General features: G+C 44.4%; 1 protein-coding gene across 1 annotated transcript in view; it reads right to left on the reverse strand.

Moving 5' to 3' along the window:
- Positions 1-2,297: 2,297 nt before the first annotated feature.
- Tmtc2 (Transmembrane O-mannosyltransferase targeting cadherins 2) overlaps positions 2,298-17,724 on the reverse strand; it is a 315,006-nt gene continuing 299,579 nt past the window's right edge. Inside the window, exons 5-14 of the mRNA XM_077654186.1 lie at positions 13,748-13,862; positions 11,942-12,027; positions 11,752-11,813; positions 10,832-10,954; positions 10,431-10,509; positions 9,315-9,436; positions 8,674-8,755; positions 8,225-8,339; positions 7,102-7,165; positions 2,298-5,776 (exon numbers count right to left, since the gene is read on the reverse strand). Of these exons, the coding sequence (XP_077510312.1) occupies positions 5,582-5,776; positions 7,102-7,165; positions 8,225-8,339; positions 8,674-8,755; positions 9,315-9,436; positions 10,431-10,509; positions 10,832-10,954; positions 11,752-11,813; positions 11,942-12,027; positions 13,748-13,862 (1,043 nt within the window). The 3' untranslated portion in view covers positions 2,298-5,581. The remainder of the gene's footprint in view (positions 5,777-7,101; positions 7,166-8,224; positions 8,340-8,673; positions 8,756-9,314; positions 9,437-10,430; positions 10,510-10,831; positions 10,955-11,751; positions 11,814-11,941; positions 12,028-13,747; positions 13,863-17,724) is intronic.

Here is a 17,724-nt window from a genome sequence, read left to right on the forward strand (position 1 = left end):
TTAGGAGCAACTTACCTTTCAAGATGTGTGTCGTATTTTGTACGTACGAAATCGAATGCACACTTGGGCACAAAGCGACAGGACGAAGTTTTCTGGATAGTCGGAAAATTCGTTCGCTATATATGTTTCGTGTATTATGCATGGAAAGATCACAGGCTATGTTTCTCAGTTTTGTGTGTTCGTATTACGCCGTTTTGCTCTTAAATGCCGAGCGAACACTTAAAGTGAGAAAACAAAAACATCCGGTTTACACTCGTAAGTCCCTGCTTACTCCTTCTGAATGGGGGTGGTTTTAACAACCCTCTTCACTCCATCGGAGAAGGAGGGATCAAAGTACACCTCCTTGGAGAGCCTGAAATGGGAGTGAGAAAAGAGTTAAAAGAAAGTGTCTGCACACTCCCCTTGCGGACAGAAGGTAGTCGGAAGATAGCCTTATTTCACTCTGTCTCGCACTTTGTTGGCTCTAATATTGATAGTATCCCTTGTGCCAAAGTGCAGTCACGTACAAATAACCACGGTGGTTAAAATGTGTTCACGGGACATCGCTGGCACCATTTTGTAATACAGCGTTCAGCATCAGCAGTGCAAGCCGGAGAAGCTGGCGAGAAGCAAATTAGACATTACGCGCGTGCGTGCATGCATGCACATTTGATACTCATATGGCTGGCAACATAGTTTATTAGCTGCTTGTCATTGAGTGAACGCACCACTTTTCATACGGAGGTTTTACTGCAAAAACAGTTCTTCGGCTTTTCAGCACTTTGTGAGCACCAACTCGACGATGCTTGTGAAATAACGGCATCTTTTCTAGCTAGTTATCCCAGGTGTGATACAGTTGGCTACTAACTACGAGTGTGCAGAGCTGGTGCAACTCCCAAGTTTCAATAAAAACACAATTTGCAGTTGCAAGCGCTAAGCAGATATAAACACAGTGCAGTCCTGAGGATTCGGGCGATTTTTCTTCCCATTATTACACACTGAGAGAGTATTTATACGTTTGTCACGAGGAGCATTTCATCGCCCGCGGCAGAATACTTTTCCTGTTCCCGAGAAAAAAGCACACACAACCTCGAGATATGATTCTCACGCAAGCACATGTACTCTGCAGAGGGAGTTTATGCGCTTTTTATTGTCAATGGAATCAATGAGAAAAAATAAACAAAACGCACTTGGAGCCTCATCCCGGCACTCGATAACGAAAGAAATTAACATGCAATTCTTGCTGCATTAACTAATGCCAGAAAAGCTTTTATCCGTTAAGTTTCACTACAAAATGTTCTGGAGTGGGCGGTCATATGTAGTATATAAACTGATGTTAGAGGACAAAAGCGTGCATCTGTGTTTTTATGTAATTAGATGTTTGTAAGCTGGTTTAAGGAAGTACCTAACATATATAAATCCAAGACTGCTGCTTGACGTGTTTTATTGCCACCTTCCCAGGTAGAACCAAACACTGCATACAGGTAATGTTATAGATTGTTGTGTGAGATACAGTAAGGTTACTCGGACATTATGCTAATCTAAAAATTTACAGATGACATAAGTTGCGAGGTAAATATTGCCGCTCAATCTAAGCGCTATGCTAATGATGTGTTAGAAATTTTATTTTAATGTTCGTCACTACCATAACAACATTACAAATTCTAATCTTATTACAATGTTCAGTTCACAACCATAAAACAGCACTGGCAATAATTTCAAGCATTGTATCAGAGAACGTTTCCCACTGTTGGTGCAGTAATGTTTTTCAACTAGCAGAACTTTGCAGTTAAATATCTATAATGCTGCCCGTTACAGAATGCATACATAATCCAAATGCCTCAGTAGGAAATTTTGTATGTCGCCCATCCACCATATCACTTATGACAATCAACATGGCTAGCTATATGAGCTTGAAGCCATGCTATCCGTTAGGGCGAGTATGTGAGTTGCATATGTATAGGTTCCGATGCACAGCAGTGTGTAGCCCTCATTGTCTCACGTTTAAAATGTCGATTGAAGTTGTGACGATCACAATTGGCAGGCCTGGTCTTGCAGGGTTACTTTAGCATTTTATCAAAAGTGGCATGTATGTTGCTTTAATGTCTACCATGAGGAAAATGTTATCCTAAACCTTATTTGTAACATTTAACAAACATTTAAAAAAAGGACATTAAGAACAATTGATGATATAACGTTTGACCAAGACAAAAAAGTCATATTGTTGTATCGTTTCGGTGCTACCTCGGTAGTTTGCCAGCCTTACCTCTATCAAGCCACCTGGAAGAGAAGAAACAAAGCAGACAACGGAGTCCCAATCCTTAGATTCAAAAATTTATTTGTAAATATCTTAATGTATTGTACAGAACTTTTTAGGAAAGCCTAAATCTTATTACGCACGTGCGTCATTCCCAGGATTCTTTTATAACATTCTTCTTTATTATCTTCAACATTTCGGCACACACAGGCTTCGGATGTGCCAGGCTTGACAGCATACAGGCGCGGGGAGACGCATTTGCAGACAGGCCGGTGAAATAAAACAAACCGGGAACTGCGAGTGTGTACGGAAGAGACACTGCATCAAACATAAAAACTAAGGCATCCACGTCGTGTCCACCCGAAGTCAGGAGTCCAAAATAAAAACCACTGGAGTGCCACTGTTCTTCTGGCTTAGAGCGTAATAAAACGGGAAAAATTTCTTGAAGATTCACAAAATTGAGAGACTGGGAAATTTTGGTGTAGTTTCTTTATTTCTGAAAGAAGTGTATTTTCTCAACATGCATTAACAAAAGGCCGAAAAGCAATAACTGGTTATGTTATGGACGCTGGCATGACAGCTATCAACATAACTTTCTGCCGCAAATCTTTATTTCCTGACCTGATTGCAGAGTAAGGGCAGTGCTTCTTTAACGAACTCCGAGAAAATTCTTAAAAACAAGCAAACAAAAGAAAACAACACTTTCACCGCACCATGTCAAGCTCTGGTCTTCTCAATCTTGCGTCAGTCTAACTTTTTTCTTCGGTATCACCCAGAATGCCAAGGTAACTACCATCGAATTTAGATAGCTGGAAGGGGATCATAAATTTGTTCCAAGTTGTGAGAAATTTTAATCACAGGGCGCCCGATCGCACGTGATGTTGACGGGGCCAAAACGTAAGTTCGAATAAAGCAAATGTTCGAATTAGGCTAGTTGGAATCATCAAGGTTCTATAGTAACAATAACGACTGGCAGAAAACCCCATATTTCCCATCTGTGCAAGGATAATTTTATCTTCATTATATATTAGTCGACTCACGACTTCGGGTGCACATGGTACAGCAATAGTCTACAGGCTCCGCAAACGACATTAGGCGATCTGGTCCTCGCTCGGCCCAACACCTGACACACGGAGCAGAAGACACTAATTTTCCAGCGCGAATAATGCAGCGGTTCAACTGCATGACACAGTTGTCTGCGCAGCTGCACTGACACATGACCAATGCACGCCGGCTTCTTGATGCTGATGGCACGTCTTTTTCTTGTCTCTGTTGCCAATGGTGAAAAATCACATTCCCCGGGTGCACCTTAATGGATCTTCATTGGGTGTCGATCAAGCGAAGAAAGAAACTATAAATATAAATAAGTTAATGGCCGCCCATGCTTCACAGAACAGAAGCGGGCAGCGAAGATTGCTTACGCTCCCAACCAGCCTATAGAAATCACGCGGCTATCTTATCTCTCTCTCTTTCTCTCGCTCACATATTTTCATATAATTACAATGGGCAGGCCAAGCAACCTCTGCTTGGAGCACCTCGAAGCTCTCGCAAGCCAAAAAGGAAAAAAGAGCACAGAAGCTTGAATTCGCAGAGAATGAAGGCTTTAAAGCGAATGAGAGAAATCATCCGTCGCAGGACAAAGCAAAATAACAGACTCGGGAGGTGGTCATTACCTCAGTGGGATGTGGCAGAAGGCTTTGCTATTTACACAACATGAATGCAAAGTTTTCGAGCTAATGGGTAGTTTCACGAGCGGTGTTCCTCAGCTTTAGATTCGTTAAATGTACACTCAGTATAATACTATGACGCGTTTGGCCGTTATTTCTCTGGCAAGGTAAAATGTACGGTTGTATCTACAAAAAGAAATTGTAATAAAGCAGAAATGTGTGGTGCACAAAAATCAGAAACAAAATATGTCAGTAGTTTTGCATTACTCTTCCAAAACAAAACATCCCGAAGACAGGAACACTCTTCAAGCTCTGATAGCAATTCAGTAACTCTGTCCTGCAAGCATATTTTATTAAAAAACCAACAAACTCAGAATGAACCAGGACACGAAACATGTCAGTGCTCGAACTTTATCCCAAATTTAATTGGCCCTGAGCCCATTTTGCCGCGTGTTGTCTATCTACATGGCTTTCTGTACACAAAGACGACGGATGAGTCAAGAAAAGTATATGTATATATTTATACATATATATACTATATCTTTCTGCCGAACTACATGGAAGCAAAAAGTTTGGTCGAGTGCGCCAGGCGATTGCGTCGGAAATGGAGAAAAAAAAATCGCGTGTATCACAACTCAATATATAGATTTATCTTTTTTTTTCTCCGTCCTCTTTCCTCCGTTCTCCTTCAGTTTAAGAAAAAAAAATCAAAAGGAGCCTCTTGTTCACTACATCATCCCCGCTTAGTTACCTAGACGTGAAGCTTAGCACAACACGCATACGCGGGCTTTGGGTTCACGCAAAACAAGAGCATAAATCAGAAAATAAAAAACAAGAACAAGAAAAAACCAGGACGGGGAAGGCGAACATCCGAACAGGGGAGTAACTACAGTGGACGAGCCACAGTGGCGCGTCAGCACTTTGACTAGACCTCTTGCTCTTCGTAGGAGGGAATAACATAATTGCTGAAGTGCAAGGGATTCTGGGTACAAGAGGGGACATGATGATCAAACCGGAGAGATACAGATACAGACGTAGAGAAACAAATTATTCTTACTGCATCGAGTCCGGCCAGACGCAAGTGACTAAACAATGTATTCACTGCTTTCCTCTCACTCGCACGAGAATAAAGATGGAAAGCCAACGAGAGACTATTTCCAGTTCTGTTCACAGAGAGCTCATACCGCACAAAGAACTGACATGGAGTCACTCGCTTCCAGAGCTGCTGCTGTTTCTGTACATGTCAGACAACAGAAGTACCGTCATAAATAATAGGGCAGAAAAGAGGACTGACTAGGCTCTGTGCAGTCAACTCGACGGCGATAGTCAGTTTTGCGAGCAGTAGAGGACACAGTTGTTTCTCCTGCAACTTCTGAGGAAAACCCCACAAAGTGGTGAAAACAACGAAAGTAAGCTAGTGAAAAACACATCAGGAGCGGCGCCGATGATGTTGTCAAGGTAGCAGAGGCACCGTGTAGCTTCGGCGAACTTCGATGATGAACTTCGCTGAAGAAATCCGGCAGGCAACATCTGCAGACAAGCCTCAATCAGACGAGGGTGGATGCCAAGGTTCTTGGCTGGCACTGGCGCTTTCAAAGCGTACGTGCACTGATGAGGTGTTTCCGGTTCCGGCGGTACCTCGCGCTTGTTGCCATAGTGATCTCGGCAGGCGACCCCGCTACCGTCGGTTGTTGACTATGCCGGTAGCCCGAAGCCCCTTCTGGGCAAGCAGATTTCGTAGCTTCTGGAGATTGTTTTGTGTTATTGGGTCGTCTGGCTTAAGTCGGAGCGCCTCGAGGTAGCTGGACTCCGCTTCGAGCAGCTTCCCGTTGACGTGCAGCATGGCGCCGAGATTCATGTGACTCGTGACCTCCTGCAGCAGGAAACAAGAAGAAAATAGAGGATTCTGGTGTATTCAAGATAAAGTATTTCTCATATCTTACACTGCCCACAGCACCGAAAACACAAAAGCAGTTGCAGTGCGAATGAAGTAGCGTTAAACACCTCCAAATGTGCAGATTTGGATTCACACTGAGAGTGCTAAGAAGAGTACAACAAAAGGGGACAACACCAAAGAAGAGCATAAGATATCTTCTTATTGCTATCAATTTATTGCACCCAATCCTCAGCTATTAGGTGCAGGATGCAAGAAGCCTGTTTTGCCTAAAGCCTAAGCTGCATGTCAGCCAATAAAACAAAGCTGCAATTCAACTATGTTTACTCAAAAGCTAAATAAATAAATAAATGGCACTAGACTGCCTTTAGCCTGTTTTTGAATGAAAATATATCCTAGAACCTAATCCTACGCTTACTGAAAAATAGGTCCCAAAATTCAGTGCTTTTCTGCTGTCAAACAGTTCTATATATTCCAGAAGTGTTGAACTATCATTGAGCATATAACCACCAGACAGAGTGTGGCAAATACTCATTAAATATAACTTTATCACCTTCTTCAAAGCACACACACACACAAGATAATTACGAAACGGAATACAAATTTACCCACACACACTAGGCAGAGCCACTGATTTTGGCTCTCTTTGCATTTTTAGAAAATCAGGAGGACATAAGTTTTTATATTTAATAATCAGACATTCAAACACCTGGTAGAGTCAAAATGAAATCAAAGGAGTAGCAGCTGTTGTGTAGTTTCAGAAAAAAGAGAGGAATGCAGTCAAACTTCGCAAGAGCGCACAACATTATAAATAAAACAGGGTGGAACAAATTTAAAATGGAGTTTCAGATGGTCAGTTTATGCTTACGTTGTATCAAGAGCACAAGACAGTCGCAACACTAACCAGTGCTACTTCAAGCCTTTGATAAAATTGTGTACTGAAAGTTGGCTTTGCCTCATCAGTATGACAATTGCAACAGAGCACACTTTACAGGCAAAAGTGCAACGTGTCTGTGAACGTACACAACCATACCGAAATCAACAAATGTGAAACCTAGAATTTGCTTTTAATGATGCGTTCAGCGGTCAGCATCAATATAAAACTGCGCCTGAGGACGTGCGCTACTGACCCGCTGTCCGAGTGCAGCGCGCAACCGTTACAATAGAGCTTTCCGCAGCTCTTTCCACAAATAGAGCTTATATATTCTTAAGGCAATACTATATTGAGCCTGTCCATTCCGGCCGTTTTCGTCTGTGATGCATTCACAGTTGCAGTAGAGGGATACACAACAAAGTGCACTTACACCGGGTCGCAGTTTCACTGCAGTGTAGTAGAACGCCTCTGCTTCAGCATTTCTGCCCGCTTGCCTGTAGGAGAAATGAGAGAGCCAGAAACACTTTGTAGCCATTTTTGCAGCAGTCTCGACAGAACAGTACTTCACCGACGACAGTAGCTCAGAAACAAATGAAAACAAGCAACGAAAAGGAAAGCAACGGAATGCGCTTGGAGGTAAACGGGAGAATTCCCAGCAACATCCACCAACAAGACATGCTTCCTGGCATTCACAATCGTTTGTGCCTATAGAATCGTAGATCAGCAAGGACAAAGCCAGCAGAGCAGGTAATGCATGGCATGCGATCATGACTTCCTTTTCTTGTTTCTGTACCAGTACAGGCTTCCATGCATTACTATATATTCACTTCTGCCATTCTATAACCACACCTTTGCACATTCTTGTCACAGCTGAAAAGTGAAGGAAAACAACTAGCATCTCTTAAACTCTGACAAGAAAGCAGCCAATGATAATTTTATGTCAAGTGACTTCGCAAAACTGGGCTGTTGAGGCCCTTGTGATCCATATGTATCCTGCTAAGGTAAACGGGCCCCTGAACTACCCAGTTAGTATTTAGTAGAGTGCACATCGAATTGACCGTCTATGCCAGTTTACGCAGTCTTACGGAGCGAGTGGCTCCAGAAGTCACTACTTGACTTTCATATGGTCTCCAAACTTTTTTATTTATAAAACGTAGAAATAACAGAGACACAGAGTGATGGCAGGAACTCAAGTAGGGCATTGCCTTAATAAGTGCTGTGATGTGCATTCATTCACTTAGGGTTGAAACCCAGTGATTTTTTACTCACTGCGCTGGCCATCAGTGAGACCGTTTTTCGCTACATTTTTCCTCATAACTTTTTTTGTTATTTTCACAAATGTCATTTTTAAAATAGTGTTTTTACTGCAAAAACAAACCATGGCGTCACTTATCTCAAGAAGCTTCCTTTAAGTGTCCCTGTACAGTACACAGTACACTGTCGAAACGTGTATTCTCTGCTGCATGTGGTACCTCACCTCTATAGATGTGCATTCGCTAAAATTACTCAGTTCTCTATAAGCGAAAGCAGGAAAAGAGAGGCTTGATGCTTACCTCAGTGTGTTGGCAGCATTGAAGATGATCTCATACTCATCTGGAGCGAGTGCGGCGGCACGCAGATAAAGCTCCGCCGCCTCCATGTGCCTGTCAGACTCAGACAGGAACTGACCTGCATTGGAAATGCTTGGTTGACAACAACCTTCGTAAAGATAATACCCCATTTAAATATGAGGCCAGATGCATAGTTGAGAATGCGCTAAAGGAGGCTACATTAGTTAAATTATTGCCATTAAAAATTCTAGATAAAATTTAAGACTATGTACTGATTTGTGTCCGACAAAAATCGCAGATAAAAATAAAGAAATTCGAGCCATATACTCAAGGTGTTAGCTTACATTTGTGACATTAAATGAAAGATATGCTGAATTTTTATAGAAGCCTGTTGTTTATTCCTGCCAGACCCCCATAAAATTTTCATGATATGTGGTCTTTCTGAAGCTTACCATAATGCTGGTACACGCTGGAGTCATTCGGAGCCAGTCCTTTTGCCCGAAGGAACCACTGCTCCGCTTCTGTAGGCCTGTTCTGTGAACGTAGAGCAACAATGCCAAATGTAAGCACACCATGCCTGTTCAGGAGTATACTTCAATAAGGCTGGTAACTCTATGGTGGCGGCGTCTAAAGGAGAAAAACTCTACACATGGCAACCGCAAAACAGTACTGAAACGGGACGATAACGAAGGTGGATAGAGTGGGTTAGTTGCCTTTTTTCCCCTTATGTTTTGCCAGGTTCTTACATTCATAACAATAATGAAGCCTGTTTTTCCATGAATTCACCATATTACTACGACTAATGCTTGTTATTCTACTTTGTTAATTTAATAGTTATGGAAACGTGGGCAACTGCATGTAAAAAGATAAATAGCAGAAATCTGTTACATTAAGTAAGGTACTGCATATAGTTTACATCATAAAATTCCTTTAAACTTTACAGCCCTTCCCATTTTATTCCAGTAATGATAAGGATGTACTACACTGATTAATAGGGGTGAAAGAGCAACGACATTGGCAGCATGTTAGCGCGTGAATTTAACTTGACGCGGGAAATTGAAGAGTCTACTGCTAAACCAGCATAACGCCTTACCAGCTTTGACAGGAGCTTCGCGTAGGTCAGGTGTGCTGGGATGTGGTCGTGCTTCGCCCTTAGAGCTTCTTTGTACCACCGCTCCGCTTCGACGTAGTCACCCAACTTGAAGTAGGCTTCACCTGCGAGATTGTGAATGGTAGGTGATCAGGAAGACTTTTCAATACTGCGCACAAATTTTCAGGCAGTCACAATGTTTTACTGCAAAGAGAAGAAAAAAACCAACAACTATTTTTTTTTTGAGGATAAAGAATAATGCGTAATTTTTAGCAAACATCGCTAGTATATCTAAAATCGCCAGTAATGACTAAGGGAAAAAATGATTCAGAGGTTCCTCTCCAAGCACGAAACAACGTAGATCACGGCAGGTGGCATGACTTCCGCTCTCACGCCTCATGTTCACCAGCAAACGCTGAGGAAGTTGACTGCCTCCATCTTGCCAGTCCTGCTTCCCTGACAGGCTGCAGGGCCGTGCAAACTAGCATTCTTCTCAAGTCAATCACACATGCAAACCTCGTGCCTTTAATGAACCTGGCTAGTTTGGTGCTCCTGTGATCTTAGCTAAACCCGCCACACCAAGCCCGGACTGTAGACACGCCAAAAACGTAAGCAGCGTGGCGTTCATCGAGATAACAGAATAAGAATGGGCAGGAACCGCCACTTTGTCGAGACAGCATTTAGCCTCGCGTCCTTCAGGTTCTTCCGGGCGTACAGATCCGGCTGCTGAACTTTGCATCCAGCAACTCAAGGGAACCTTCTAGAAAAGCCGCAATCGAAAACAGGAAGACACTTCACTCTACTGGCAGGCTGCTACGTGGTCCCACTCCTCACGAGCCGCACTTTGCTCGTGTGCCAGGATGTCCATGCTCCTGCTATCTCTCCCTCTTACCCTTGTGCACTGTGCTTTGCAATAATGCCAGGCGTTCATGCAATTCCATGTTTTTTGTGCGCTACCAAAGAGTCAGGGGAGCGAAGAGGACTGCTAACAACACAATTTTTCACCCAGCTTACCTAGCAGCGGTATATCACTGCAAGAATAAAGTAACACCACGACGTGAGGAAAGAAGTTATGTGCCATGATGCTAAACTTGGTTATATGATGGCCTAAAAACTCACCCATCATATTGTAGAGAGACTGCGGTTGATAGTGATCCGGCATCTTGGCGACCGCTTCTTGGTAAACTCTGATCGCCTCCTGAAAGCAGAAACGGGAGTAAAAAAAAGTTGCATCTCAGTTATGTAATAATTTTCAATTGTTAAGAGAACCATAAAGTAGGACATGTAAAATAATTACTAAAAAGCGCCTGTAACAACCATCGATGAAATGTCACAAATGGATGCAACTCGTTCAACTTTTAGCGACCCCTATGTTTTGTGGTTTCACAAAACAGCGGACCAGCTACACGTGTCAGCTGTGCAGGATACAGAAATGTGCCCACATATTCGCTAACCTTTAAAACCAGTAGGGAATGGTCACAAGTGGAGAACCCTGCTTAATCCCCCCTCGAATTGCTCACCTTGTATTTGCCTTCGTCAGCGTAGAGCCTACCAAGGTTGAAGAGGGCCGATATTTTGGTGCTCTCGTGCGTCTTGGGGTCCTTGAGACCCGCGCTGTCCAACTGGGCGCAATGCCGGTACACCTAGCGGCAAGACCGGTTGGAAGAGCAAGTCAGTTTATGTCAAGAATGTGCTCCTGTGGTCATCTTTACGATGTAGGCACTAGCTATGTCACGATACCATGGACACGACTACATGTGTGTTGGACCCACTCATGTCAAAATACCATTATTGGTTTCTGCCTCTACGTCATTTCTATTTTTTTCTACCACTCCACCCAGAGCGATGGTTCACTAGCTATGGCGCAGACGTCTCAGCGCATGGTCGCGGGTGCAACCCGACCGCGGAGGCCGCACTTCGATGGAGGTGAAGTGCAAAAACATCCAATGACTCAGATTTTGGTGTACATTAAAGAAATCCATGTGATCGGAATTATTCCGTGACTGTCTTGAAGGGGGAGGGGGCTTATGGCCCCCAGTGTTGCTTTGTAAAAATCTATGTCACAAACCAGTAAGATTCACTGACCCACTACAACCCTTTAGCCTCGCACACCTCTTCCTCCATGGTGGATTAGAGATGTCCACTGGCATTCAGACAGTTACTGCACCTTTCCTTTCTCCAGAACCTTTTCTTTCTCCTCACAATAAGAAACACAGGCGCTGCGGTTGCATTTCGATCGAGGAGAAATGTAAGGCGTGCGATGTCGCATCAGGCTCTCAGTAACGATTCGACTAGCTTACAAAAATACTTTCGCAGTTAAAAGTCTTAGTGAAATAAATATTGCACATACAAAACAAGTATGCGGCACTCAAAGCCTTAAAAGGGTTGACTACAGCATTGAAAATTAGGTAAAAAAAGGATATGATATAAATCAACTCACTTCAATGGCCTCTTCTTTCCTGCCCATGATGCCAAGGACAAGGCCCATGTTAAGGTGAGCCACTGGAAAAGTTTTGAAAAAAAGAAAAAAGTGTTAGTAAACATCAGCTAAAGGAGAGGCATGTTTAGCGGATTCCGGCTCCAGCAAGCCCCAGTAGCAAGGAAAAGTTATAGTAAAGTCAGACACTTACTTGCTAGCCTAGGCCTGAACTGAATTGCAAGCTTGTAGCTCTGAAGCGCTTCCTCCAGGCGGTTCTGCTCTTGCAGGAGAATTCCTCTGGGGGTCAAAAAAAAGGAAACCACACATGAACGAGACTGCTCGGTGGCGACAAGCAGACCGACGGGCAGATGAAGACGTCACCAGCAAAACTCTTTATTAAGCGAACTTCCCACTACAGACACCTTTGTCGTGATACAGAACCCACGACATGAGGCTCTGTCACACGACACATCGTACAGGTATGCTTGTCGCACGACACAGAGTTGTGTCGTGCAACAGAAATATGACGGAAAGTTCTTCGTGCATTTTGATCGGTTCAGTAAGCACTTTTGTCTGGGCAAGTTGGTTCATAACAGCAATTAAAGGAATAAACTTGCGCAAAGGCATTTGAAGAACAATGAGACGTGAGGACAGGACAGAGCACTCTGTCCTGTCCTCACGTCCCTCTCCTTCAAATCCCTTTGCGCAAGTTTATTCCTTTAGTTTTGATCGGGTTGCACCTCTAAGGAAAGAGAACTCAGTGATGATGATGATGATGATGATGATGATGATGATAATAGTAACACCAGCGCTAAGCGTTAAGGCTGCTTCATATGCAAGCGAAACGCTCGCGAATCCCGCCGCCGCGGCGCGTACACCCTCTCTCGAGCGGCGGCGGCAGCTACTGTGGCTGGAGGGGCGAGGTTCGGGTTCGGGCAAGTTGGAAATTCTTCGCGGTGGCAGCGCCGCTTATGAACCAATAGACGTTTTTAGCATACCGGAGACGTATACCGGTCTGCCGGACCCCTCTTGCGCATGCGCAGTGGCGTTGTTGGGGTGATGGGGAGCCACTGCGCGTGCGCAAGAGCGGCCCGGCAGACCGATATGCGTCTCCAGTAGTACGTCTCTGGTATGCTAAAAACGTCTAATGACGGCCCGGCGTTGCCACGTGATCAGTAGTACACCAGTGTTCGTACGCCGCACGTAAAAACTTTTGTTTTAAAAAATTATAAGTGGTGTTGAATGCTTAAAACACAAGATTTATTTTTATTTACGTAATATATGAGAATAAATGACAAAATAATGCTTATATATTACGCTTTTTGGTGTCTGCAGACCACTGAAACCGGTTGTAAGCGCATATCTTTTGCCAGCAACGTTGGCTCTCGCAGCGGTGGTAGGATGTCTAGCAGTGGGAAGCGCCATGGAGGAAAAAAAAAGCGGCGACGCATGTGAAACGAAAGCCGCGAAAACCTTCGTAGCGCCGCGACGCTGTTTGCTCAATTCACTGAATCGCTTGCATGTGAACCAGCCTTTATAGTCGGAACCAAAATCGCCGTGGCTGTGCCTGAATGGGATCGATTGGGAACACACCTAGTCGCGCCTAGAGAGCCTCTAATTTCTCCTCACGGGGCTAACAAAACGATGTCAGGCGCGATAACCGAACACTGTTTAAGAAGTAAACATTACGAAATTCGCAGCAACATGAAAGCTCTGCGGTGTCAGGCATCTGTAAAAGTTTTCAGAGAAGCTGCACAATGATTCCATGATTTCGAGTTATATTATGAACCCACGGGGCTTCCTGCAATGAAATCAAAATTTCGGGCATGCAATTTCGGGCATGCCATTAACACGCGTTCGTTCCCTCACCCACTCTGCCCGCTTCAATCGAATAACTATTTATTATTATTTATAATTCAGCGCCGTACTTTTTTTCCCAAATTTCTTCGGCAAAACTGCGAGCATGCGACAAAACTCTGGGACTTTCAGCGAGGCTGCGGTGAACCGGGAGACTCACAGGTTGTAGTGTACGTCGGCCATGTTGGAGCGGTAGGTGAGGGCCTTCTTGTACGCCCACTCCGCTTCGCCCTTCTTGCCGTGCGCACTCAGAATGTTGGCTAAGTTGCCGTACGCTGTAAAGAAAGCAGAAGAAGAAAAAGGAAATTGAAGTCAGCCATTCGTTATGGGTTAACAGGACCCTATTCCCGCACCGCCTAAAAAAGAAAAAAGAAAAAACACGCAACGAAACGGTGCTGTGAAGGGTTTTACGACCCGTTGAAACCACGAAGATGATAAATTTTACTCTTCTACTGCTAAATACCTCGCTTGAATAGCGGAGTAAATAGCATGCCCCATATAGATGGAGTAAATGAAACCTCCTTAGACAAAAGATTTACTCCCATTTGGACGCATAATTGCTAACAGAATACAGTGGACCCTGCATTCGTCTACAGCGTGAACGCCGCAGTGCGGAATGCATGTTGTCTTCCCTCACGACTAACGTAGGGCTCGAAGCTACACATACGACACCGTGCACGTACTTTCGCATGAATCGTGATTCACTCTTTGTGCCCATAAAAAAGCCGTATCGAGTCCAGGAGGCAGCAATTCACGCCTCAAACTTCCCGTTACCCCCAGTCGTTGGGAGAAAAATAAAGAGCCGGTGAGGCCTGGTGAAAGCCACGGGGCAAACAAAATGATACGTGACCATGGAGGTACCGCTATCCTCTTGCCAATACACATGTGAGCCAGCAAGCTATATCGTACGGTGACCAACCAGAATTTTCACGGTGGACGACCAAACACGGCGACCGACCGGAAGTTATAAGGTGGCCTACCTAATACGGCAACCGACCAGAAGTTATTCGGCGAAGACCGGACACGGCGACGGACCAGAAGTTATAAGGTGGCCGACCCAGTACGGCAACCGATCAGAAATTTTACGCTGAGTAATACGGTGAACAATAGAAGAGGTTCACGGATCATAACTTATCTTCTCTAAAAGGATGGGGGGGGGGGGGGGGGGAGGTGTGAAGGGAATTAGAAGCTAAGGCTAGGAACCCCTGGTTGCCACCAGATTTTTGTGTGGTCTCGACAGGAGAAGCGCGTTATTTGGGTGTGCTCGTATAACAAAACACTGGTTATAGCGAAAGAATTCGCAACTTTTCCTAGCCTTCCTTTTTTTATTTTTAGGATGGCGTTTCAGTGCACGGGTGTTTTTGGAATCGAAAAGAAGACGAAGAGAAGAAGAAAAGAATCGAAAGGAAGAAGGAGAAGAAGACCCCTGGGGATAAAACGAAGTAGAGAACGTATCTGAAGATGGTCCTTTTCTTAGCTAACTTTTAGCAAAGAAGCTTTTTATTATAAAGGGAGATATTTATTTGCACAATCTCTAGGCCAAACAATACAGAAGAAAGACTGCAAGAACGTCTAAAATTGCAAAAAAAATATGGAAGCCAAGAAAAACTCCATCACCTCTCCGTTACTTTCAATTGTTGCCAAATACAGAAAAGGTAAAAAATGAACAAAAAATAAAGGCTGACAAAGCAACGCTCACAAAGCGCTCGCATCCAAAGCATAATTTCCTAAACCCTCTTAAATTAAACGCGCCGACGTCATGAACGTTAATTACGGTATTGCAGTCGCAGTTATCCTTAAGGTAGTTATTGCACATGAAACTGTAAGAAAGAAAGAAAGAAAGAAAGAAAGAAAGAAAGAAAGAAAGAAAGAAAGAAAGAAAGAAAGAAAGAAAGAAAGAAAGGTGACATGCACGCATATATAGAATGAATTGTTCGCTGGTCCGTTCAGCCTACGCGCACGACAGATCCAGCTGGAAACTCAACCGAGAGCGTTAGAGAAGCCAAATTTAAAAGACCAAACTCTCCGCGAACTGTGAGCACGGGAAAAGAACTCGAAAGCAAAACCTTCAATTCCCTATACATGGGGCCCGGAAAACGAAGGCTCGAGCAAGGAGGCGCTCAAGATTGATTATTGATATCTTCACCCCCGAGGAGTGTGGCTTATTTTTGCTACATACGATGACACACTAAGATATTTTATTTTACAGCCTCTGGAATTCCCTGACTCTTTCCTCGAACGGTAACACGCCGCTGACAGCCAACTCCTCGAGTTAAACTTCCCACATTCCTTCCTTCACTCCAATCCCTGCCCACACCTCACTTTCGGGCTCAAATTTAGCTCCCACGGTTTTTGAAGAAAGTCGCGTTTGATTTCTGCCCTGTCACGTCAGCGGTGAATGCTGCAGCACATTCATCGATTTCGGCGTGCTCGCAGAAACGCTGAAAAATACTCGCACAAATTCAGAGCAGTTCCCGAAAACCACAAACAGATGCTCCGAGGGAAAACGGCGCAGCATGAACACAGGCAAAAATTTTCAATCGATGCTACCAGCAGAACCGAAAATACAGCATTGAAGAGCGGACGATTCCAACTAATATATGTGCAAAGCACAATAAGGGAAAGTATTTTACCGTAGTAAGACGTGCTCTGTGCACTTTGTGTGCATTTGTGAGCGGGTTTTCTAAGCGGTGCAAAATAGAGGGCGCAGTTTGAGTTAATTTGAAATTATCACCAGGAAAAAAATTCACAGGGACAACTAATTAATTCCATTATGTATTGACAATGCGATAGGATTGGCAGCTGTCGATGCTTTTACAGGGAGTGACTTCAGTTTGGGTCTGGTTACGTAACCTCCCTCCAGCCAATAGAGCGTTCCAGTCAGCTGACGTTTCTTTCTTACAGCCAGTGGGAATGCTCCGGTCTGGTGACGTCACTTCGTTTCAGCCAATGGGAAAATTTTATGACCGACGAAGCCCCATGGGGCTTTTAATGCCATCGCTTTAAAAGATACACAGATTATATCGGTACTAAACAAAAGAATCAAGAAAAAATGTGTCCCAGCCCGCACCACTAAGTGTAACGAGCTGCGGGAGATCAAACTAATAGGAGCAAACCGCTGCAACATGATGAGAAAGTGATGAAACGAGGCGCACAAAAAGCAGCCAACCTTTGCTGAGCGCACTCGACGCGAGCTAACAGATGCAGGCAAACAACTCGACGACAGGGCCCCAGGTGCGCCGGCAGTTGACCCCTGTTTTATTTCACGCGTGTCCGCTCATCTCTGAAAGAGGGCGGACAGCGGCAGTTCGGTGAACGCGAGATCTCTAGATATGGATTTCCCCGAAATCCGCATCGCTCGAGCGCTGTCAGGGAACGGGGTATGCACGGAAAAAAAAAAAGGGGGGGGGGGGGGGCAGTCGATCGAGTCGGCTGAGATCTGTGCTCTATATAAAAGCTCTGAGCGCCCTATATATAGTAATGTAAAATTAAAAAAAAAATGATCGCACCACCAACAAAAATCACGGCTTAACGGACCAGCAGGAAAAGAAATAGATGCACTGAACAGAGTCCAGTGAGGCAACGATGAAAGGGAGGAATGAACGCCGACACTGATCGAATGAGAAGCAGTGTTCTATAGCTGCTCTTGTCATCTATTTCTTTATATTTTTTTTATTCTCTAAACACGCTCTTTTCTGCTCGGGGTCGTGGAAGAACTAGGACCGAGACCTTCGAAGAAGAAACAGTGGAGCACACGAACGACACACCGTGAAAGTGAAGATGTCAGTTCGCGAACGCCAGCTCCTGAGCGTACGCTGTGTGCGATCGGACGAGTGTCGTACATGGAAGCAGAACTCAGTTGCCCTCCGATATGTACAGCAATCCGCACACTTGTCTAGAGAGCTCGAGCGGCGCGCTCTGCTCTGCGTTAGTGACATTCGTCGCTTCGTGCAGGGCACGATATACCTTTTTGCGACAAGTGCAGTAAACAAGCTCTCTATGCGAATGCGTATGCAGGATAAGGTGCTGTTTCGAGCCTTACGCTGGTAAATGACGCCAGTGTACTTCCGAGTGCGCCGTTCCAACAGATATCGAACAACAGATATCGAACAAACGTTTGATGTTTAGGTAATCTTT

Source organism: Amblyomma americanum, chromosome 2, assembly GCF_052857255.1.
Source record: "Amblyomma americanum isolate KBUSLIRL-KWMA chromosome 2, ASM5285725v1, whole genome shotgun sequence".
NCBI classification, from domain to species: domain Eukaryota; kingdom Metazoa; phylum Arthropoda; class Arachnida; order Ixodida; family Ixodidae; genus Amblyomma; species Amblyomma americanum.